Source organism: Diabrotica virgifera, chromosome 2 (genome assembly GCF_917563875.1).
Source record: "Diabrotica virgifera virgifera chromosome 2, PGI_DIABVI_V3a".
NCBI lineage: Eukaryota > Metazoa > Arthropoda > Insecta > Coleoptera > Chrysomelidae > Diabrotica > Diabrotica virgifera.
Window position 1 is genome coordinate 65,155,865 of NC_065444.1, and position 25,494 is coordinate 65,181,358.

General features: G+C 32.5%; 1 protein-coding gene across 1 annotated transcript in view; it reads right to left on the reverse strand.

Annotated features, from left to right (window-relative positions):
* Nucleotides 1-5,323: 5,323 nt before the first annotated feature.
* LOC114335772 (choline transporter-like 1) overlaps nucleotides 5,324-25,494 on the reverse strand; it is a 112,793-nt gene continuing 92,622 nt past the window's right edge. Inside the window, exon 10 of the mRNA XM_050642610.1 lies at nucleotides 5,324-23,822. Coding sequence (XP_050498567.1) covers nucleotides 23,691-23,822 — 132 coding nt within the window. The 3' untranslated portion in view covers nucleotides 5,324-23,690. The remainder of the gene's footprint in view (nucleotides 23,823-25,494) is intronic.

Sequence of the window (25,494 nt, forward strand, 5' to 3'; positions counted from 1 at the left end):
TTCCAGTGCCCCTTCATTAGGAAAATTTTGTAAAATTTAGATTTTACCACTCTAGCGGTGGACCCACAATTATGAAAATAATTTCCAGGCTTTTCCTGAGGCAAATTTTGTTATAAAATTTTTTATTTCAAAGCTCTACTATAAACGGTTCCTGAGATATGGCCGAGAGCCATTCTTATTGGGACACCCGGTACAACAGTGCATATTTTTTGGGTGAATGTATCTCAAGGTTCAAAGAGAGATAGGAAACCCGAAAATTAATAGCGCTTGAGTCTAGCTTTCAAACGGTGCCTAAATAGTCAGGAAAAACTAAAAAATTGCCCTTTGAAAATTTTTGTTTTTTGACCAAAATTTTCACCTACGAATTGTGCCTATAACTGAACGTTTGTAGGACTAAAGACACGTCTAACGGTGTATAAGTACCCCATATCTGGGAAAATTCTAAATTTTAATTTATAGTCCTCATAAGTGTAGGTAATCAATAAGGAACTTGCATAAAATTTTAAATTCGAAAAAAATGTTATAAATCACAACAGAACATAATTTAAATAATGTATCAAAGATAAAAAAAAAGTTGTTTTTGTGTTCCGTTTGGCCCCTAAAGACGATTGTATATTCAAATTATTGCAGCTAGTCCAAAAAGCGTCGTGACGGCATATGGTTATGTGTTTACATTCTGCAGCACCAAAGTAAACAAAATTGTATATCATTTTAAATTAGACATTATAAACGTCAGTAGAAAATACGTTTGATCGTTTAAATCTTCTTTTCTTTCCTTCAAAAACTGTATCAAACTCCAATCTCAACAAACTGGTATATATTATTACAATGACAGGATAAATGTCATTAGAATATAAATATTTTCCCTTACTCCGCGACGATGAGCTGGCCAAATACCCAAATAGGTGGAGGCCAATAAACTAAAGAATAAGAAGAATATAACTAAACATAACCATAAATATAACCATAAAGTTCAACTATGTGACGTCACGGGTCGTTTGAACTATTTTAAATCAGAGAAGACTTTAAATTTGTACTTCTACGTTATTATGAGTTTTTAAAGCGTGAAATTTTGGAAATCTCATTTTTAAACAAAACTGAACATTATTATGTAATAAAAAAATGTGCAAGTTCCCCATTCGATTTCCTATGGGAAAGAACGTTTTTTCAAGCTTACTAAATCCTACAATACCTTCAGATATCATATTTAACCTGGGCTGCATCAGATACTTATTGTCAATACCTTTCAAACGCGTGTTTAGTGATCAAAATAGGTTAAACTGTTTAGAAGTTATCGAGCTTCAAAACTTACCCAAATTTTCCATTGAAGCTAGTTTTTGTTGTATTTTAGATCGGAATAAAAGAAACAATTAATAACTTTTAAAGATCAAGTTACATCATTGTCAATAGAATGTTGGCGATGAAAAATACTTACGAAAACCAATTCTAACGACACCTAAAACGTTTCATTTTAATTGTCTAGTGAGCAGCGTATAACAAGCATGGCTTATTTTAGTCCGATACCTACTCTTCTCCCTATTGTGAAATCGGGAATTTAATTTACTGAATGCAATGTCGCTTAAAAAATTATGTTGCAGTTCATCATAAGCTTCTTTTGTATAAATTGGTTGTACTCATAGTTATACTCATTACTTCTGAGGCTGTAAAGTCGATACAACCCTTTTGAAGATAAACTGATTCTGATGAATGCAAAATGCCATATAAAGTGTTTGTTACGATTCCTGCGCTTCGTCTTTATTAGATTTACTTTTAAAAATTGTCCGTTACATCGTGCATTTGTATGAGGTAAAGTTAACACAGACAATGCAAAGTCACTCAAATTACCAATTAGAGTAATCTAATCATCCAGATTTTCGAATTCTATTGGGATATTTTGGTATTGTCGAAGTCTCCCCATTCGTCATCGTCATCTATCTGTTGCATTGTTTGTAGGTCTTGAGGATTACAAACTCGGGTCAATTTTGACATTAGTAATAAAAGACTTTTGCAACTGTTTGCCCAACAATGCTATTTTTATGTAGACGGTGTACTCATGACAGAATCTTCAAAATTATTTCTTTTTTTCCTTCTATACAAGATGCAATAGGCATAATACTAATCTTTCGTAAAAATTCTGTTTCAATTCATCGTCTAAATAGTTGCAGATGTGATTAAAGTATTTTTGAAAAGAAGCATGAAAACAGACTAACCATGTGAGGATGGAGTTTATTCAGCTCCTGAATCAGTATGGAATAGTGAGAAGAATGAGGGGAACTGAATCCTTTGAGTTGGTGTAAAACCTTTTGAGTCGTTGTAAATGTACGAATTTAAAGCTAAGTTAGGCCGGTTAAATAAGTTCGGGAATAACATTGGAGAGAATTGAACAAACATTAGTATTAAGATTGTTAATAGAAAAAATTTGGTGTTAGTCCAATTTTTGTGACTAGTAAATATTCAAAGCACCATTAGGCGATTTATACAAAAAAATATACCTTTATGTAATATCGGCCATGAGAGCTTACATTACTATTATTTTACTCTCTAATAATTTTGATAACAACTTTTATATTTTTACAGGCTGTTTTGACAATAATTATCAATTCCTGCGATCGAGTTGAGAAGAATGCCAATGAACTCCTGGAAGCCTGTACCTACGTCGCAGGAGCAAAACATGCAACTGCTCGCGATATGGTCAATTTTATAAAGTTCCTTCTACCGAAATTTACCTGCGCCGGATTCTTTGGTATTAATCAATTGGTTTTATCCAACTTTCTTTCTACAACTGCGACATATATAATCATAATTCTGCAATTTAGAGCCATCAATCCTCCAACTTAATAACAATAACAAATAAAATGTACTCGTTATCTTGTACAACACATTAGACATCGACATCGCAATACTTTGCCATTCAGCTTTTCTCTTGGTTTTCGTACCTTTAGTAGTTGAGTTAACCATTAATTGTTTTGGAATTACTAGCCTTTTTTTACAGCATTTTACTTAGTGCTTTGTATCATTTTACTCTGCGGCAGTCTTTACACCCTTATTCATCATGCAAACAAATTCCTGCTACATATAATAAAGGAACGGCTAAAGAACTTTCTACTACCTGAGATAGCCGAAGAACAATGCGGATTCGTACCAGGAAACCGAACGAGTGGCTCTTCCTTTTCCTACAAGAAAGTCTCTGCAAATTTACGCCACTTCTTCCTATCTGCTTCTAAAACTTTTGCTTCTTGCCACGATGTTCCTCTTTTCTTAAGTATTTCGTTTACACTGGTGTTCCAGCTTTTCCTTGGTCTGCCTCTCGTGCTTTTACCCACTGCTTTGGCCTCCCATCCCATTTTCACTTATCTGTCACCACTCATTCTTACCATGTGTCCAGCCCATCTTAACTTATTTTCTTCAATTTTTTCGTTGAGCGATTTTACCTGTAGTTCATGTCTTGTATCTTCGTTTCTTCTTTTGTCTAATCTTCTTGCTCCCACCACTTTTCTTAAGTATCTCATTTCTGTAGCTTGTTTTTTTAAACTTTAATCCAGATTTATGTATCCACTTGTGACAGCATTCCCTTTACAAATTTATTCGTTTCATGATTCCATCTAGCCTTAGAGTATTTCTTTGATCTTTTTTGCAAACTTTTACTAATGTTCTCCAATTTCTATCAAAAGCTAGTTTCGGACTACCCGGACTTTTACCTTTTTTATGTGAGGCACTTCTTGTTTTTCCATGATACTTAATAATTATATTGCACACTGTAGTTTTAAATTATGAAGTACATTCGTCACTTCACGCATTCTTTTATAAGTCAATAATTTTTAATAACCAAATCACGAATTTTTGAATTTTTAGAGATACCACGTACCATTTTATTGAAATAAAACAGCGATTCACTCAATTTAACCAGAAATTAACTGTAGAATATCCGCTGGGACCGTTATCTATGATTATAGGTCACCTTGTGCACTCTGACGACCCGGGGGACGATCTTATGTGTATGCTTTATGTGTGATTTACAAAACAAAAGATTATTTAAAATGTTCCTATTAATTTTGTGCTAATGTATTAATACATCATTAAAAATTTGTTATAAAAACTCTATATGGTAGAAAATGTCTGATATAATACATAAATAAATAAAAATGCAAAGAGATTTTAAGGCTGACAGCCGAAGTGTGACGTCACGACTGCCATATTGTTATTACCTATCACTTAAAGGTTGAAAAATCAGGATTTGCTCAATCTCAAGTCATTGTAATTTCCATAAAGTTGAAATCTTGCTTCCTCTGCTGCTTTTTTGCTTAAGTATAGTGTTTTTTTTTTTGATAATACCGCCATAATTCGGTCTTGGTCTTAAATTTCTATGAAATATAGTTTTTTTGTGATATTCCCCAAGCAAAGGTTAGGAACTTTTATGAACCATTGTATTTTGTATAATAAAAATGGTAATGCACTTTGCCCTGGATTGTAATCACTATAGTGAAAGAGGGAAATATAGATTATTTTGTTTTCAAAGGACCTGGCTGACAAGAAGAGGTGAATTTCATTACTAATGTAAGAAAATATAGTGAAAAAAAATAACTCTATATTATCGCCCGTCCCACACGGCTTACAAATTATGCCACCATGAGAAGCACTGTGGAAATGTCATATCCCTTCCATGTCCACCCTCTTAACGGAGTTAATGCCCTCTTAATGTTTGTTGGAGTGTTCGGATACATTATTTCCGCAGCCTATTTGTCCTATCCTGTTTGGTTTTTAGCAGGTACTTCATACTGTCACTAATTTTTTACATATTTTGATGATCCTGATGATATGTATGGATTGTTTAAAAAAATTACGTTTGTGGTTATTTGTCATTTAAAGTATTGCTTATGTAGCATTATGATGATTAATAAATAATAATAATAAATTGACAGTGAAACACCTACACTCCGTGTCAAACGTTAGAATCAGTATGGTTGTATATTGCAAACAGGTTAGCCATTCTCTGAATTATCATAAATAAATCATCCTTTAGTATTCCACAGCAATTAACAGCGATAATCATCTACAAGTACCTGCTACTACTACTTTCACAGCAGCTACTGTGAAGAGCGGCAACAATGTCAAGAAAATTCTGATTTAGTTTGCATAGGGGCTATCCTTGTACACTGCATCGCATGTTTGAAATACGCTGTAAATACCTGAATTTAATATAACTATCTTTTAATTTGTCATAATAATAATATATTTGTTAGGACTTCGATCTTCTTTGCAAACGTTTACTTATTATGTTCCAGTAAACTAAGTACTTACTTTCTAAGTAATAATAAATACAATAATCGTATTAGCATTTATTGCGCAACACAGTTTTTTATAATCTCTAACAAAGCAATGTAGGTACAGTTGTGAAAGAAAGTGTATATATAAAAATATAAAAAATACATAAATAAAATATAAAATAACAAAATATTGTTTTATTATTACAAATTTGGAAATAGTAATCGAGAAATAACTACCTAAATACTGTAAGCCTAAAATGATGTAATGAACCAGAAAATAGGTTACAGGAAGCATCAACTTGCTTAATACATTATTAATATGTACAGGACTTCTATCAGACAATGTGAATTCAAAATTTGTAAAGGAATGACTTTCAATACTATAATTTATTATAACTTCAATATTATACTTTATAACTTCAATATTATACCTTCAATACTATAAGTGAAGCATGTAAGATTTCGATATGTTTATGTCATCGTACATGTAGTACTTTTTCTTTTCGAATTCTTGATTTGATTTCTTGTGTATAATCGTTGTTTTCGGTTATGACTGTTAACAAGTAATATATTTTGTGCACTTTTGATCGAGTTCCCCCTCAAACCGTAACTTCTCGTGTTGTGTTTTTGTAACGGGCATTTAAAGTTAGGCTTTTCTAAAAAGATTAAAGATTCTGCGGTTATTAACGTAGGTACATTAAAGTTATTTTTAACGTTTAACCCTAAAATAACTCTGGCAGAGTTATTCAGTGTGCACCAGCTTATTCAGTCTTAATAATTCGCGATTTCTACACATACAAAAAAAGTGACAGGATCACTACGTTTATAAGTGAGTTAATTAAAATCACACTTTTGTATAAATTTAAGAATAGAATGCATTAGTAAGTAATTCATTTTTGAAAAAAATTTCTTTCGTAACGTAAATACATGTTTTTAATAACAAATTAAAGCTATTTTTTTCTAATACGATAATATTTTTTTTTGAAACGTTTATTCAGCAATCTGTTAGTTATAAAAATTCTAACAATAAGCGTCTTTGGGGTTTGAAGTAAAAAAATTAACGTTAGAGAGGTCAGTCCAATGACTGGACCTCTAGTATGGAACAAACATGACATTCCGATAATATGCTACATACAAACATACATTTTACATTTACAAACAATACATATATATCAAAAATATAAACACAATTACGGTGAGGTATAAAACTTATTTATAAATAAGGTCCAGTGGATTTTTACGTTTTAGTCTGTGAGTTTGTCGACTATTATCAAGCAAGTTTATTGCCAGGGCATTTGGATGGCTTTCTAGGCGTTTTATGTATTATCCTTTTCATGAGCATTTTTCAGTGCGTAACAAATGATAGGAAAAAGGGTAAGTCCGTGATAATACACATTTATGACATTTATTCTAACATGACATTTTAGTTCAATCTGACAGTTGTCACATTTTATTTTCAATTTGGAATAAAAACAAATCAAATGTGTTTCTTGCATTTACAAAATGGTGTTTTCTTTGATTTGTATAGTCTTATAAATTATACAGATTATATTTGTAATATTATTATCTAATTAAAAAAATATATTTTTTTTATTATGGCGCCATCTATCGACAACTAGAGTAACGAGAATAAATGTTATAAATGTCACCGACGAAATGTAATCACCGACGTGCCTTTTTTTCTGTCACATACAATTTAATGCGTTAGAAAGAAATCGAAAAACTGTGACACACTGAAAGATGATCATGAGAAAAAGAATACCGAACACTGCACTGAACTATCACTTCACTGATCGTAGGTACTTCTAGATCACAATAAATGTCTTTGTTTGACACGAATCATGGGGCGTCTGTTATAGAGCGTACCACTTTGGATTGTAATCTTTCCATTATGGATATGTTGGATTTTGCTGCTGTACCCCATAGCTGGATCCCATAGGTCCAAACCGGTTTGAGTATTGTATTGTATACCAACAGTTTGTTACGTATAGACAACTTCGATGTTCTGCCCAGTATCCAATAATGTTTACAAAATTTTATATTTAACTGTTGGCGCTTTTTCCAATATATGTGTTCTCCATGTCAAAGTTTTGTCCAGGTGCATACCAAGGTATTTAACGCTTTCGGCTTGTGGAATTGCTTTGTTATTTATTTCTATATTAAGCGATATTTTACATTTTGCAAATATGGTATCTTTATTCGCCATTTCTTTGTCCACTTTTCAATGTTCCTAATATGCCTTTGAAGAGATTCGGTAGCTGTTGCGGGATTTTCATCTGTGACTAACATAGCTGTGTCATCTGCGAATGTTGTAGTCGTTACATTTTCGTTTGTTGGTATGTCGTGTGTAAATATTAGATATAATATAGAACCCAGAACACTACCTTGAGGGACTCCAGATCGTATAGGGTAGATTTTTGATGTATCTGCTTCATGCTTGACACGGTAGTACCTTTCTTCTAAATATGATTTTAGTATAGTAAACATTAAATCAGGAACGTTCATTTTTATTTTGAAGAGCAACCCTTCATGCCAGACTTTATCAAAAGCCTGACTGACGTCAAGAAAAAGTGCAGAACAGTACTTTTTTTCTTCAAAAGTTTTATTTACTAGGTCAACGACTCTATGAACTTGTTCTATTGTTGAATGCTTCTCTCTGAAACCAAACTGGTGATCCGGAAAAATATTATTATCAGTTATTATCTTCATTAGGATCAGATGCGGGCATCTGATCGACCTATGAGGAAGCAGTACGGCAAGGGATAAGGGCTTGCGGCTCGGTGATACTCCCCAATAGATCCCTACCGAAGGGCGTTGACGCCTAAGAACGGTGTAATACATTATCTTCATTAGCCTGGTCGCTAATAGCTTCTCAAATAGTTTAGCTAGTACCGGTAAGAGACTAATAGGACGATAAGAGGTATGTTCGTGAGGTGGTTTACCATGTTTATGGAACGATGATAATATAAAGTTGCCTATGAATAAATGGCCGCAAATTAGGGTTGCCAGCTATTATAACGCGAAATATCAGAGATAAAGTGAAAGAAAGTTAGCGCGTAACGTCACTGGTTTGACAAGATGACAACTTTCTTTCACTTCATCTCTGATACCTTGCGTTTTTAGTAGCTGGCAACTCTAATTTTTGCGGACTGTTTTTCATAAGCAGCTTTACGTCACCGTATTAGAAAAAAAATAGCTTTAATTTGATATAAAAAATATGCATCTACGTCATGAAAGAATTCTTTTTCAAAAATGAAGTATTACTTATTTAAAATTAAATTTGAGGCATTATCACTAAGGCATTAAAAGTTTATGCTTCCTGTAATATCATAAATTTGAAAAGTGAAACACATATATACTTTTTACTTATTTTAACGTTTTGTACTTAAGGTTCATGCTACCACAAGAAATATAATTCTTCTGTAGGTAATTGAAAAGAGGACGGAAACTAATAGAATGTACTAAACACCAACATCAATAATTCTAACCACGAACATTTGTTTCTATAAGCTTGACCAAATAACAACACATGTAAGGCATAACTTTGTACTCTCTACATTACTTCAGTGCTTTCGAAATATGGTCAAAACTGTTTACGACAACATCGTTTAGAACATATTTGTCAGTTGACCAAACGCAGAGCTCCCGACTGAATGTTGTATGAACGCATTATAAAGAATCTTATTTCCAGACAACTATTAGTGAATTTAATAATACAGAAGTCATTTGTCATAATATAAAGTAAAACATTTTACAATTTAAGTAAAATATTTTGCATTGTATTTTCATTGTACTCCAATGGCAAGTGACAATGAATAATCATCGAGAAAAATTGCAATTAAAGTAGGTTGGATGTTACACTTAAATAACGATGGTTGACAATTCAATCATTTTGCAAATCATCAATGTCAGTGCTGACATTTATATCATTATCGTTGTCAACAGAAACGTCTATACTCCTTTTCATGAGCATTTTTCAGTGCGTCACAAATGAGAGAAAAAAAGGTAAGTCCGTGATAATACACATTTATAACATTTATTCTAACACGACATTTTAGTTAAATCTGACAGTTGTCACATTTTATTTGCAATTTGGCATAAAAACAAATCAATTGTTTATTGCATTTATAAAATGGCATTTTCTTTGATTTGTATAGTCTTATAAAGTGTACAGATTATATTCGTAGATATATATTATATAATTAGTAAATAATTTTTTTTTCGAATATAGCGCCATCTATTGACAACTAGAATAAATGTTATAAATGTCACCGACGAAATGTAATCACCGACGTGCGTTTTTTTCTGTCACATACAATTTAATGTGTTAGAAAGAAATCGAAAAACTGTGACGCACTGAAAGATTCTCATGAGAAAAAGCATATAAACATATATTGTATTCAAGTTTTTATTAAAACATGTAAACAACACAGTATAATGCTGAAGAATCAGTAGTGTCACTTCGCGAAAATCATTTGATCTCTATGTTCCATTTTGGTGACGGCCCATCAAAAATTTTAGACCATCGCGCAGATGAATGATAGCTAACGGCATCATACGTTAGTCGTGCTTGGTCGATATCATCGCGCATTCGAAATTTTGTCTCCGGAGTGGATTGCAAAATTGGGATCATCAAAATTTGAGAGTAAATTAACTAATTGTTTAACATTAAACTGTGTACACCATAAGTTAGATTGTGTGTAAGCCAGTCTGTGCCATAGACATATATTACCTAGGGGAACATCCATAAACTACGTCGTTGAAAAGGGGAGGGGGTCTTTGCTTATTACGACGGTATACGACAGGCGGGAGGGGGCCATGAGTGCACATCCGACGTCGTTTGATGTTCACGAATATAAAAAATATACCCTATTTTAGAATTAAAAAGAATTAGTAGGTATATTACGTTTATCGCATACTTTTCATTTCGTTTTTATCACTCACAGCCTTAATAATATTGCTAGCACTTTTGTACAGAATAACAAACAACAAAACATTGTTCTATGTATTTAAACAAACGCTCCTATACAGAACAACGTCTGGAAGCAATAAATATTAAACTGTTCATTCAATCTAAAACTGTCCCCTCAGTGCGACAGAGAAAAGTGTTTGTAAACAGGTCTCTCTCTCTCTCTCTCTCTCTCTCTCTCTCTCTCTCTCTCTCTCTGGCATTATATGTCTATGTATTGTGCAAGTCTAGTTATCTGGGAAGCAGATAAGAAAATTTAATTTTACAGGCTGCACTTCAAATATGGGAAGCTTATTTGCAGCTGTAAAAATAGACAATGCAATAAAAGAAATGAAAAAATAAAGAAAATAAGACTTCCAGGAATCAGTGAAATGGCCTAAGTCAGGAAGTTGTACAAAAAACGACACCGTTTTTCAATTAAAGATAGAGTGGTAAGGGCAATTCTCAACCAGTTATTTGCAACATGTGTATGTAAATGATATTACTGGTTTGCATAGCTATAATTATTGGTGGCCAAATATCAGTAGTTCTTTCGATGTTGTTATAACAGATTTTGACATCGGCACAAGCTTTGGTCTTATTCCTTGTGTGCCTGCTTATTAGGACTTACGTCAGTCTATATAAATATGAGCGAACAACATTGCGCAATAATGAATGCATTGATCGTTGTACAGTAAAAAGTACAATATAGCTACAAAAGATGAGAGAAAATTTACTTTAGAATGTAATGAGGTGAATCACAACAGACGTGTAATGTGATAAGATAACTTAAGAATAGTAGTTAGCCTTGTTGTATATTGTTTAATTTCAGAAGTGTTTAATAAAGTTGCAGCTGTTATCTCGCAGCTGTTAAACATGACTATTATCTCGCAGCAGCCCTAACAACTTAACGTCTTCTTTTTCTTTTTTCTTGATTGTAGATAAATTGTCAGTTTTATCTCTAATCACTTACCCTATCCGTGCTTAGCTTCATTTTTTAGGTGATGGCTAACAGTCCCATATCCTACTGGTAATTGATCATGAGAAATTCCTATCAAATATGCAAAATAAGCCAATTTTGTGGCTTATTCCTAACTAAAATAGTAAATTGATATGATAAAGTATTAACTTGCAAAACTAAAACAATAATTCTTCTGATCTTTTTAATCTTTTCTCAGAAGGGTTTGTACACTATAATGAAAATCTTTACAAAGTGAATAAAACACATAAATCATAAGAATTACCATTTTACTTCTACAAATTAATACTTTGTCATATTAATTTATTATTTTAATTGTAACAACAAAGACAATTAAAATAGTGAATAGAGATATAACAAAGGATATTTGTAAAATTAAAATATTTGTCAATAAATTCTTCTTATTTTTGTGCGTTTATAAACGCGACAGTAGACCGCATAATACAGTAACACCATTTGTTGTGCAATATTTTCTAATTTGTATTCTGTTTTTGACACACTAAGGCACACAAAGAGTAAGATTTGTAAAAAAACAGACACAGTAGGTTATTTAAACAGTAATGGCAGTGCAAACATTTGGATAACTTATCAGTAGTAGCTACTTATTGTACTTAAACATTATTTTTTTTAGCCCAAGACAATCTGAATGTATGTGCGAACTACATTCCTTATCGGCCATTGAAAAATATTTATTTGTAGCACCTCTAATTTGTAATTATATTGAGAAATCACATTTGAACTAGTCAAAACAATAATTATATTTTTAATTGCCATTTCGAGATTTAAAGCTAAATTCGTTGTCAAATGTAATGCAAAATGCATCTTGGATGCATTGCGTATGGAACGAAAAATGACATTTGACAATTGATAGATAACGTTTATACAATAAAAAGGGGAGACAATCAGCCGTGTGATGGGTGACCGAAGTTATCGTTAACATAAAGTTATCCTGTAGTTAAGTTATAATCCTCGAATTGGTGTGATGTATCATATTTAACTTAACTACTTGCGTTATTTCTTGACAGTCCTTGAGTTATCTGATACGTTAAACCTCAAGTTATGAGATAACTTTGTAGTTATGTAAGGATATATAAGGTTAGGTTCATCTTTTGACTTGTTTTTAGACAGAAATCAAGTGAATTTATATGAAGTAATACAATTTTAAAAATTATACAAAAATCAAATCGAGAGATATAAGTTGAAATTTTATTTTAAGTACCTACTGAGCTTTCTATCCAGAGGTGCCAGATGATATTTTATAAATCCCCCACTTGGAAACTGAAATTCCCTCAAATTGAAGCTCAAATACCCCAAATTTAAAATTTTGCCGCATTTTAAGAGAACAGTAAACCAAAATTATACTACTTATCAATGAGGGCCCTGGAAATAATGCATAGTTCCTATCGTCTTCGATTATATGGGAGTATAATATACAGTTCTATGTACATTCGCAAATTTAATTTACCATGACCCCTTAAAATCCTCCATAATTTTCCGCCCCCAAAAATCCCACTACAATTTCTACTTAGAAAAATTTCAATAGACGCTTTCAAATTACCCCAAAATTGTGGGAAAATACACCAATGTGGCAACCCTGTTTCTATCTACCGTGTGAAACACCACCGAACCCAAACTGTTCGTTTGCTGTTCGGTCATCGACGGTGGCCTTAGGGTATTTACTTTTACGGTGATCTATCCATTCTGTACTATTTCTACATAAGGTTCTCTTTGTTACTTCAAACTTTGTTCCTCAAATGTTATTTCTAATATAACGTTGAAGAAATAACTATCTCATAACGATGACGGATGCATCACACCGAGTTTTACCTAAATAGTTATGGGATCGTTATTCCTGAGAGTTATCTTAACTTTAACTCAAACGTTAAAGATAACTTCGGTCATCCATCACACGGCTGAATACTTAAGAAGCAGTTTTCGAATTTTAAACAATAAACAATAGGTACCAAAAATTGTTTTTCGACTCTTGAAGTTAAACTTAATAAATCAAAAAATGGTTCAATTCTTAATAAAAATTATTTATTGATATTATTGCTGAACTTCTTTATATCCATAAGTCACAAACGTAAAATGTAACAAATAAATATTCTTTAACAGTCTATCTTACAAGATACTCCCTAGACAGTCGTAATATATTACACAGTGTCTGATATTGTGCAATAATATTGACAGTCTATTCAAACTCCTGACTTTCTTTTTATTTTACATATTGACTACTGAATTGCATAATATTTTAAACAATACTATTGTGCAATATTGCACAATAATTGATACTGTGCTATAGTATTGACCATCTATACATTCAGACATGAATATATTTCACAGTAATACGATATTATATAACATAAAAAGCAACATTATTGTTCAATAAGTTTATAAAATAAATGGACGCACAATATTATCCATCTAGGATCTCCTCTCTTCTTATGGTGCAGCTTCGTTGGATACTACCGTGGCTATTTTGACTTTATTCAAATCTTAAATAAAATCAAGCCCAAGCCTGCTTGATACAAGTGTCTGCAGACCTTTTATTGTTTATTATATATATACTAGACTAAAAAAGTGAATTCTTCACACTATTTATATATTCAGCATTTAGCCTAAAGTTATTTTTTACTCTCTCGTTCCTCTGATACAGTCGATTTGATCGATAAATTAGACCTGGACCACAATTTCAAAATGGTTGATATTGTGCAATAACATCAAGTACGTATAAACTGTTTGTTTTATTTTGCACAAAACTAATTGCACAGCAATAGTGTACAACATATATTCACTAGAAAAATTATTGTGGAATAAGTTTGTGCTATATATTCACGACAATAATCGTCTAAAACACACGTTCGGTGCCCATTTTGAACAAGCGCCACTTGGCTGGTACCACGTAAAGTTTGTTTAGCAGTAAATGGTTGACTTCAATTAGTACCGACTATAAACATCCTGGGTTAACCGATAATAGTATAAAAGGCCCGGTTTCAGGTAAAATTTAAAAATATTTCCTGGTAAAATTTGCCAATCTTCATTTCTTAATGTTGATTTAGTTTATTTTAAAACTCATTTGAAAACATTAATTTCGGGTATATAAAACAAAGCAATATATTTTACATCCGTTTTTTGTTTTTGTCGTCGTAATTATTGTAAATTTTGTGGATCCTTTACTTTATTATAGGAGTAGCGTCTAGTCAGTGTTAATTGTCAAAATACCAACTCTATCTACCTCGTTTGCTTATCGCTCCGGAACGGTCTTAACAATGGGCCAAGTCAGATAAATTTAATAATATTTACGACCGCACTAATTGAAGTCAACCATTTACTGCTAAACAAACTTTACTTAAATCATTCATTTTAACACAGTACTACTGACGCCACTTATGTATCATCGATACCTTTGATAGAACTTTCGTGACGCTACTCGTGTGGCATGGGCACCGGACGTGTTAAGTTACATTTCAAGCAAATATTCCTTTATAAAGCTATTTCATGGATTAGGGGGCTTGGACCCAATATTTTTCACAATAATTGATATTTTTTAATAATACTGACCATATGTACAAAGTACATGCTTTATTTATGCTTCAAAGGTGTTTATTATATGAAACGATGATAAATCAGCCGTGAAAGTATTTCACAATAATTTGTGAAATAATGTTTTATCCAACAACAGTATTGTTCAATAAGCTTATACAATAAATGGACATACAATACTGACTGTCTAGGACTCCTTAAAATTATTTTTGACGCGCCTATTCCTCTGTTACTATATATTGTATTAATTAGGGGACTTAGGCTAAGTAGATTAAGTTTTATTTTATTTATAAATTTAGAAGAATTCTGAGATATAACTAAAAACATAAAAATTATATTTCATTGTATAAAGATATTATTTAAGTTCTAATATAATTACTTTTTTAAAGTTCTGTGCCAGTTAGAAAGTTATGACAAAAATATAACTATAGTGCAAGCCCAGGCTTATACAATGGTAATCCTAAATATCGGCTATTAATTAAGTTATAGCGAGATTGCCAGAGGTGAGCTATGAGTAAAGTCGACGGGTCAGATATGCTCGCTAAGAGCGGTTCCAGACCCGTCGGCTGGAGAAACAGGAGGTGGATTTAGTCGGTAGGCGGCTCGTGATACAGATAGGGCGGGCCGAATCCGACACACCTGAGACACCTTCCCAGACGGTCTTAAGAATATTCCCACCTCCCAAAAAAAAGTTATAGCAAGATCGAATATTTTTCTTGTGGATGTTTCTTACTAGCTTTATACTAATCTGACACACGTTTTCATATAATATAAGTTTTAATTTACTTTAACTAGAATTAAACTCATCTTCACCATGTTTAGTTTTTATGTAATATATTATTGCATCATTGCCATCACTTCCATAACATCCTTAAACTCAGTTTTTCCATTGGTATGCAAAAATGAGCAAGCAATGTTTAAAAAAATACACACACGTCCAAAAGTTTGGAATACGTAAAAATCTACGCCTATGGTGGTTTCAAAACTGTTGTTGATATTCATTCTAGAGTTTTAGAGCGTTTATAAATGAAAATGATAAAAAATTTGAATCGTTTTTATACGATTTTGGTAACATTCAACTGATTCGCGTATTTACACATTATGAAATATTCCAATATTCCAAACTTTTGGACATATGTGTATATATTACGGAATATATTAAACCTGGGCTCGATATTACTCTAGCGAGATTGTATGTGTTTAATGATATATTTCACATTATACTAAATTATTTTAGGTCAGTTTTAGATATTATCGCGATACAAGCACCTATTTCATGTTAAACCTTTTGACGTGCTGTACCATAATAAAAAATACATTTACAAGCATTTTAAACAAAATGATATATTCGTGCTTATTAGTCTTTAGAATTTTCTACAATTTCTGCTAAATTTGTTCATAATTTTCAGTATATTTGTCGATTGGGATACATATTGGCAACTAGTTAGCTGGAATAGCTTTGCAAGTAAAAGAGTTATCTTAAAAATGTAATTTTTAATTACATTGTATTATTTTTCATACAGTGTTAGAAAGTAAATTCCTTCTTCACCGATAATCGGTTTTGGTTTTATACCTAAGCAGTCAATTTCCAGCGCGCCAGTGTTGCCAAACTGTATCGTATACATATAAGAGTACAGTAGGTTCAGTAACTATAAAGACAGATGCTAGGTTTTCAAGGTCAATGAATGACTGCATAGATATAGAGTACTTAAGAGTTTTATCCCATGAGTTCAACTCATGATATCCTCAAACTTAGAAAAGGTGTATCCACAGCACTGGCTGTCATGGACGAAACATTGGCACACGAAACACACTGAAGAAGGCAAACACTACCAATCGGCAGGAATATTTATGGCAACGGTTTTTTGAGTTATGTAGATTTTTTTCAAATTAATTATTTGAAAAAAATGGTACAGTAATAAGTAGAATGTTCTCTCGGAAGGTTTCAATGCTCATTGAAGAAACAAAAGCAGTGGTTTATCCCGTCTAGAAATTATCTTCCACCAAGCTAACCAAACTGCTTAAGTAGCGGCTAGTTCACAGGTACACCCCAAAGCTACGCCAACTGGGATTCGAATTCATCTGCCAGCCAGTATATTCGCCAGATTTTTCATTGTCTGACTATTTCTCGTTACCAAACTTGAAAAAATGTATCCTAACAAAAATTGTGCATTTTACTTCTAGTTTAGATTCTTATAATCATCGTATTTATGGCCAGAAAACTACTTGTACAGCAAACCGGTATTGATATTTTGTTTTATTTTATAAAATATGCCATTATAGCTACAGTTTTTGTAGAAGAAATTGTATAAAATGTATTAGATATTACAATATATCCATTAATTATTAAAAAATGTCTCCAATATTAATGGTACTGTATCTAAATATGTATTGGTTAAAAACAGATAGTGTATGGTTAGATCTTAGTATAAGTTCAATATTTTATTAATCTAATAACAAACAGAAAATCATTATAAACCAATTTCGTGTCTACTTTTAATCATCGTGCAATCAAAATCATTCAAAATAATCTCTATATAATATCAAATAAATATGTTTTCTATCATTTGCATAATGCATTTAGTACGCAACTTTTTTAAGCTGTTATAGCACTTTTTTAGAACAATATAGCTTAGTATAGACATATAAGTACCAACATTCAATATCGCTTGACTATTTTAAGCGTTTTTTACTATTTTAAAATAGTTTGAATTGAAGTTATCAACATCAAAATTTTAAAGCTGCCAATAAGCTTCATACGTTTTTCTCCTAATAAAATATTTAAGCTGCTGAAACAGCCGTTTACATATTATATGTATACAGGGTGTCCCGGAAAATAGTGCGTTCCTTAAAGGTATAGGTAGAAGGCACCATGTAGAACAAAAAACTCTTATAACATTTTTTTCTAAATTCAACCGTTTGACCAAAAAACTATAAAACATTTTGGAACGCAAATTCAAATCTGGCAACTCTGTGAAGTACAAAAATCTAAACGTAAATAGTCCCATGTTTAGTAAACAGATAATTTGGAAGAATCCTGTTTAGTGTCAACGCCTAAAATGTTTTTGAATCGTGTGTTCATGAGTAATATTATGATATTATGTTGTTTATTTATGGCAGATCAATAAATGGAGAGGCATAATACCTACTAAAATTCTTTCAAAATGTTTTGCTGGAATTTCTCGTCGTATGAGTGCATGTTACTCTATGAATTCATGTGTTCGCAAAAGTGGTGGTTCAGTTAAAACATGTGTTTTCATCTTAAAATATGTAAGTATCATTCGTTTAAAATTATGCCATATTTCAACTACATTTTAAAAAAATTATAGTAAACAAAAATAGTAAGTATTAGGTTGGATTATTTTAAATACTGTAAGACACAAACGAGTTCTTATTCACCAGTGCGTAACATGTTGCCAGATTATCTAATTTTCTGAAGATTAAAATTCAGGTATATGGAAACCAATGTAATCTTTTTTTTTGAAAACGGTTAACTTTAGAAAAAAATGGTAAGGGACTTTTTTGTTCTAAATTGTGTATTCTATCCATACCTTAAAGGAACGCACTATTTTCAGGGACACCCTGTATTAGTTTTACTCAAAGAATGAAATAATGTTCCACAATGATCTTCACTATCAAGTATCCAACTAAGTTTTCCAAATCCCGCCCATGTCAGTCTTGCTCTTCTACTGATTTCCGCACTTTGATTCTCTTTGTTAAGTTTCAGAATTTGACCTAAGTAAAGTGATATTCATGAACTGGTTCTATCCCAGTGCCATTTATGGTTATACGCCATGATACAATAACTCAAGATACGACACGTAGCGTTCCTAATTTCGCCCAGGTCGCGCATGACGTCACGTTGTGAGTAGATCCTTTAAATTTCGAATGCATTGCCATTATGATTTGGGGATTTTAGCTTTTAATATCAGTTGTGAAATTTTATAAAAGTGCTGTTTTGTTTAGTATGATTAACATAATCTAATAATAGAAATCAATTACAAACATGATTTTTTTATTATTAGGCAAGATACGTATCCTTATATACCAGGTGTACACATATTTTCCTTCATTTTAACTGCCTATAACTTCTAAACAACTCAAGATAGAAATATGCGGTTTTCGCTGAAATGTTGTAATGAGAAGTGCAACGTGGAACTCACATAATTAAATAACATATTTATGATTAAGGGGGGGGGGGTATGGTTTGAAATCAACAAATCAAGCACATTTTTGTGATTTTTTTTTCGAAGCTATGGTAGAATTATTTTATTTTTAAATTAAATAAACATATTAAGTACAATTCAAAGAATATTTAAGAAAAAATTCAATCCAAAATATTGAAAAATAAGCCATTGGCGACAAATTTTGGCAGGCAGCTCAAAAAAAATGGATTTTGCGGTGGACATCAGAACTCATCACTGGATCATACGAAACAAAAAATTCAAAAAGATTTAATTAGCTTATGAGTTTCACGAGGTAACAACGTCGAGTTTTCTTATTTTTAATGTTTTTTGAATTTTTGGTATCACTCAGAAGTCAAAAATACGAAATGTTTGATAAAAATTTTGTGAAAACCAACAGATTTAATATTGTTGAACAAAAAATAAGCACAAAACTAAAAATATCTCGACGTTGTTACCTCACTAAATGTCTAAAGAAAATCTATACAAAATTTCAGGTAGATCGGTCAAGTAGTTTTTCAGTTACAATGTCCACCGCATTTGAAAAAGCAGTTTTGAGAAAAATGCGTTTAAAGTTTTGACAACTGCATCTTCATCTTCTGATTTGTCTGCCAAATCGTAAAGTGATGAACATTGGAATATGTTTTTTGAATTGCGGAGTAATCTACAAAAGAGAAGGCGAACAGTTGTTTAACGTTTCTCACTACGCTCAAGCGTGCTGGCGCGAAGCCGCGGCAACGCGAGTCGAAGGTAGGTATATTCAACACCCTGTATCTCTGGTAATTTTACTCCGATTATTTTGAAATTTTCAGAGACTATTCTTGAAAGTATGCACTTTTATTTGAAATAATAAAAAAAATTAAATATTTCAAACCATACCCCCACCCCTTAAAAATAACTAAACAAATTTATATTATGTTATGTGATTTCCACATTGCATTTTAAAAAATTAATTACTCAGTCATTTGACAACCGATTTTAAAATATCTTATATCGCTGGATAAGTGAAAGACCGTTCCTTCAATTTACAAAAAAATATACTGGGTGTTTCATTAAAAAGTCAACAACGTTTTTTTTTTAAAATCCGCCAATTTTTATTTAAAAGCGATATAAAAAATTCAATAAATTCAAACAAAACTTTTACTAAAATAAAACATTTCAGCGAAAACCACATATTTCTATCTCGAGCCGTTTAGAAGTTATAGGTAGTTAAAATGGGGGAAAATATAAGTGGACACCTGATCCTATACTACACACACATCGCACTATTTTCTCTTTTGGGAAACTAAAAAACTTGATATTCGTATCGAAACCTTGCGATTGATTGTCGACATTACAACCAAACACGGCACACCTCATTTTTAATAAAAGTTTAACAAATTATAAGTAAATTCACCTTAAACACAAAAATTAACACTGTTTACTATACGACAACACTGAATATAGTGCTGTTCTACTCAGAGTGACGTAGCTACGTAGGCCCCGCCCACCTGCTCCATGTCATGTCTTCAGAGTTATTGTATCATAGTTATACGCCTGGAGTCGTCTGTGACTGTCATTTTTTTGTTTTTGTCACATGCATTTTTAGGCCGACGTATTGGGAGCAGTCTGCGAGTTGTTCCATCATAATTTGTAGTTCCTCGAATGTGCCAGAAAAGGACATTTTTATAGTTTACTTAAACTTATAATACTTAATTTCACAAACCAAAAGCTACAGATTACTGATCCTTTCAAACTATTCAAATGTAGAAAAATAACCTCTTGTGTCAAATAAGGCTGGACACATTAGCACCTCTTAGTAATCTGTGCTTCTCATAAGTTCTGCAGTATTATGGAGTGTAATACTGCACCATCATTTCATTCTTTTCGTAAAAAAATAATATATGTACTTTAATAGACACACATTTTTTTAATTTCCATGAGCATTGCCAATTTATAAGATTTTTTTGCTACAAAAAAGTTCTACCAAAGTTATAATAAATGATTTTCTTTCGCATTTGGCCACATCACGCGTGAAGACTGATCTATGAGTAAAGTTAAATCTCTACTGAATCTACACACCACTTTAACTCTAAAAGGAAAATACGAATAATTTATTGACATATTTTTGACTATTGTGACGTAATATGTGATGTTTTGACCAATGTTGACCCACGAGAAAATGGACGATTCCAAAACACACGAACACATCGTTAAGTTAAGTTATGTTACATAACACCTACATAATATAGACATATAAATACCTTAAACTGCGCGCTGCTATCTAAAATTATCTGACGATTGCAACAGAGAAAACTGAGGCTAATATAGGGTGGCCGGAAAGCCCGTTTACACTACAAATGTTTCAACACCGCGCCAATGTTTGTTGGCGTTTCGGCGCATGCGCATCGTCAAGGGCACCTGTCATGTCACGCAGACAGGCAACAATAGTTGCGATTGAAAAGTAATGGCGGACACAAGTGAGTATAAAATTGAAGAGGGTTTGGTGGCTGCAGTGTGGAAACACGAACGTCGTCATAGCAATGAAACAATGGCCGACATTATGATTGATCTTGTTTTTCGTTTTGAATAACCATCACCATCCAGACCAACTTTGATGCAGTGGAAGAAGAAGGCTTTTTCATTGGGAACCGATCTCAACGCACCAAAAAGTGGAAGACCAAGCACTAGAGCTAAAACTTTTAACGTTTACCGATGAAGTCGACGCGGAAACGTTCTACTGATTTTGGTATTGCACGGTCAACAATGGAAGACCACGTGCGAAAGGATTTACAAGTGAAGACCTTGTTTATTTTCAATAAGATGGCGCGTGTTAGCAATCGCCTGAATGAAATCTTACCAGACCGATGAATTGGGCGAGGTTCTCCAATTGCACTGCCTCCAAAAAGTCCAGATTTGACAACACCGGACAATGCACTGTGGGGTTTCATTAAATAGAAGATTAAAAAACGCAGATATATTTCAAATGAGAACTTGCGAACCGGAGTTCGCAAAGCTTTTGTCAGTCTGGACATGCTGAGACGGATAAGCATATGAACATGGCGTCGTATTAAGTTGTGTTACGACAATGAAGGTATGCACACAGATGTTTTAAATAAATAAATAAGTAATAAAGAACTTACAAACAAAACCATTGTGTTATTATCTTTTCTCTCTGTAGTACAACAGCAAATCATTAATGTAAAGGGACTTTCCGGCCACACTATAGGTCGGAAGTATTTTTCTAATCGGAGGAGTTTATCAAATCGGCGACAGTGGGAAAGTGACGTGGCTTCGATAAATCCAACGTCATTGGATAAACCCCGTCGATTAGAAAGATACTTCCAACCTAATAGCCTCAGTTTTCTTTGTCACAATCGTCAGATAGTTTTAGATGGCAGCGCGCAGTCTAGGTATTATATGTCTATGCACGTACATAGATTTATGGAGAAATTTGTGTGTGTGTTGTAGTTGGTAAATATTGTTCGCTGTCGTCTGCTGTCTGTCATTTGCTCTATTCATCTGTCAATTGTTTCGAGTCAAAATATAGCTGCCGTCTATAGATAAATTTAATTAAACTTCATTTTCAAACACAGAGAAATTTGATTCATCTGTTTTGAGTTAATTTCATTCTATCATTGTCTTTTTTTATGTTAGTTTATTATATGATCTGTTTAATGTGTATTTTATTAGATGGATGGTATATTTTTACATATTATGGATGGATTTGGACATGGAGATAAGTAATACACTTTTAACTTATTTACTACTGTCAACTGTAAAATGAATTACGGTTTTGTTGTAATGGTACATATTTACAAGAAAAATATCGCAGTTCCTTAATACTGTCACTTGATATTAGTTATTTTTCTTGTCATTTGTCTGTCTTCTGTCATTTGTCAGTCTTATAGTGTTATATCGTTGTTTATATGTGTCTTCTTATATATGTCCTTAGATCATATACTAATGAATGATATGCATCCAAAATGGAAAGAAAAACTTTTATTGCGACTCTTGTAGATTTGTGTAAACGACTTCAAAAGTCCCTGAGTATTTGAAATGAGCGTCTCAGAGGTAAATCAATATCAAAAACGAAGTTCTATAAAATGATAAAATATGAAAATATAGAATAAACAGTATAAAATACTTTTGAATAAAAGTCCACGAGGCTAAGGTAAAAATACCATTTCGAGATAAAGTTTATATACACAGTCCATAATTTTTTAAAAGTATACCTTGATAGATAAAAATTAAACAATATATACAAATAAATAAAGCAAAAAATCCTTCAGTTTTGAATTAAGATTCGTAAAATATAAGAATAAACTGCTTTTTATGAAATTCTAGATACTTTTGTGAAGAATTTCTTTAAAGCAGTGCATTAGTTCCTTCCATGTATATAAACTCTGTCCTTGTTGATTAATAATAATTCAAAAGTCATTATCACGTGCAGATTATGCGTATTAGAGAAAATAGATCCTAAAACTGATGACGTACCTTATTGTGTAATACCAAACATTCCCTAACTTAGGCTATTGTTTGTTAGATGTCACTTGTCAGCTATCACTTCAAACAATAACTAAAATTCAAACCCATTGTATCCCATACTGTTAATACTGCAGCATTTCGCAATACTGCTAGAACTTAACCTTATTTCTTATATTAATTGACTATGTAGATATCAAAATCTTTTTGTAGTCTACAAATAACTCGATTGTTGTTGTTACAGGATCATCATCGTTTTAGCGATCTATTATAGAATGAAGAGTTTATTAGTAACCAAACCATTTAGTTTAATTAGCCTCTAGTTGTCCCGTTTCAGCATTCTGATGACCGTTGGTAGTCACCCCTAGATTTTGCATTTTGATGCCATCTGGGGCATCGCCACTTTGACACATGCACAGGTATACTGTATCAAGAACCATCTAAAACAAATATATTAGCTTAATTTGTATCAAAACCCTTATTTAAACCAAGCAATATTGACAATGTAAGGCATGAAAGCGCCTTAATATACAGGGTGATTCATTAAGAATGTCCAATCTCTGAGTTGTAGATTCTAGACCTCAAAATATTAAGATTGAACCCAAAGCACTTTAATAAAATGTCTTTACTGAGTTACAGGGTGTTTTAGTTAAAAATTTAAAAACTATTTGTACTCAGGACTTTAAAACTATTAGACATATTCTTGCCATACTCGGCACAAAGTGTATACACTATGCATTCTACTAAATTGTGATAAATAAACGTTTCTGGCTACTACCAGAGGCGTACGACAGGAGACAGTGAATGGTTGACCCTCCCAAATTCTACGCCACTGGCGGAATAACCATTTTAGCGAAATTTTTCGATTCTCCAGTACTCTCTATGTAAATAACATACTCTTCACTCGTAACGATAACGTCATTAGTTTTCGAGATATTTGAAGTTGAATATGTAACGGCAAGCATATGTGGAAGATTATCTTATGTCAGAATAAAGAACAAGCAATCTAATTTAACATTCATTAATGCATATGCTTCCACTGAGAATGCGAAAGAAGAAGACAAAAACGATTTTTACGAGAAACTCGAAGAGATATATGAAAATATACCCAAAAATGACATATTAATTTTACTAGGTGATTTCAACGCAATGATAGGAAAGGAAGATATAAACAAGGACGTCACTGGTAAGGAAACTCTCCATACAATTACGAATACTAATGGGAGAATGCTTTGTAACCTAGCAGCAGCAACAGACACATTTATAATGAGCACACACTTCAAACACAAAAAAGAACACAAGGTAACGTGGCTAATACCAGGATCAACTGAGGGTAATCAAATCGATCATATTTTGATTTCAAAAAAGTGGAGGAGAACAATCCAAGATGTCAGGTCGTACCCTGGTGCAAATGCAGATTCTGACCACTTCCTAGTAATAGGAAATATGGAAATGAAAATAATTAAAGACACAAAGAAATACACGAAAAGAAAAAATTGGAACGTAAGGAAACTAGATTCGGATAGTGTTCAGAAAGATTATTCTAAAGAGTTTGAAGCAAATTTAAAAGTTACGAACCCTAATAACAGAAGAAACGTGGAAAGAAATAAAAGGTCACATTTCGATAGCTGCAGAAAAAGTAATAGGATACAAAGAAATAAAAAGGCAAAAAGAATGATATGACGAAGACTGCGAAACAGCAACCAGGGAAAAAAATCTAGCTCGAAAGAAATGGCTGAAGACAGGGAGAGAAGAGGATTTGGAAGAGTATAGGAGAAAAAAGAAAGACTCAGACAAATGCTGTACAACCAAAAAAAAAGATATGGATTGATGAAGTTATAGAAGAGATGGAAGTAAATAGCAAGAATAATGTAAAGCTTTACAAACATATAAAATTACAAAATAAGAAGAAACCAACAGTTAAGATTGATGCCAAAGTATGGGAGAAATACTACGAAGCGTTATTTAAGGCGAGAGAAAGTTCTCTCGAATATACAGAGGATAGAGACCTTGATGATGAAATCTAAATCGAAAAACCGTCATATGAGGACTTTTTACGTGTGATAAGAAACCTAAAACAAAAGAAAGCAGCAGGCCCAGATGAAATCCCAA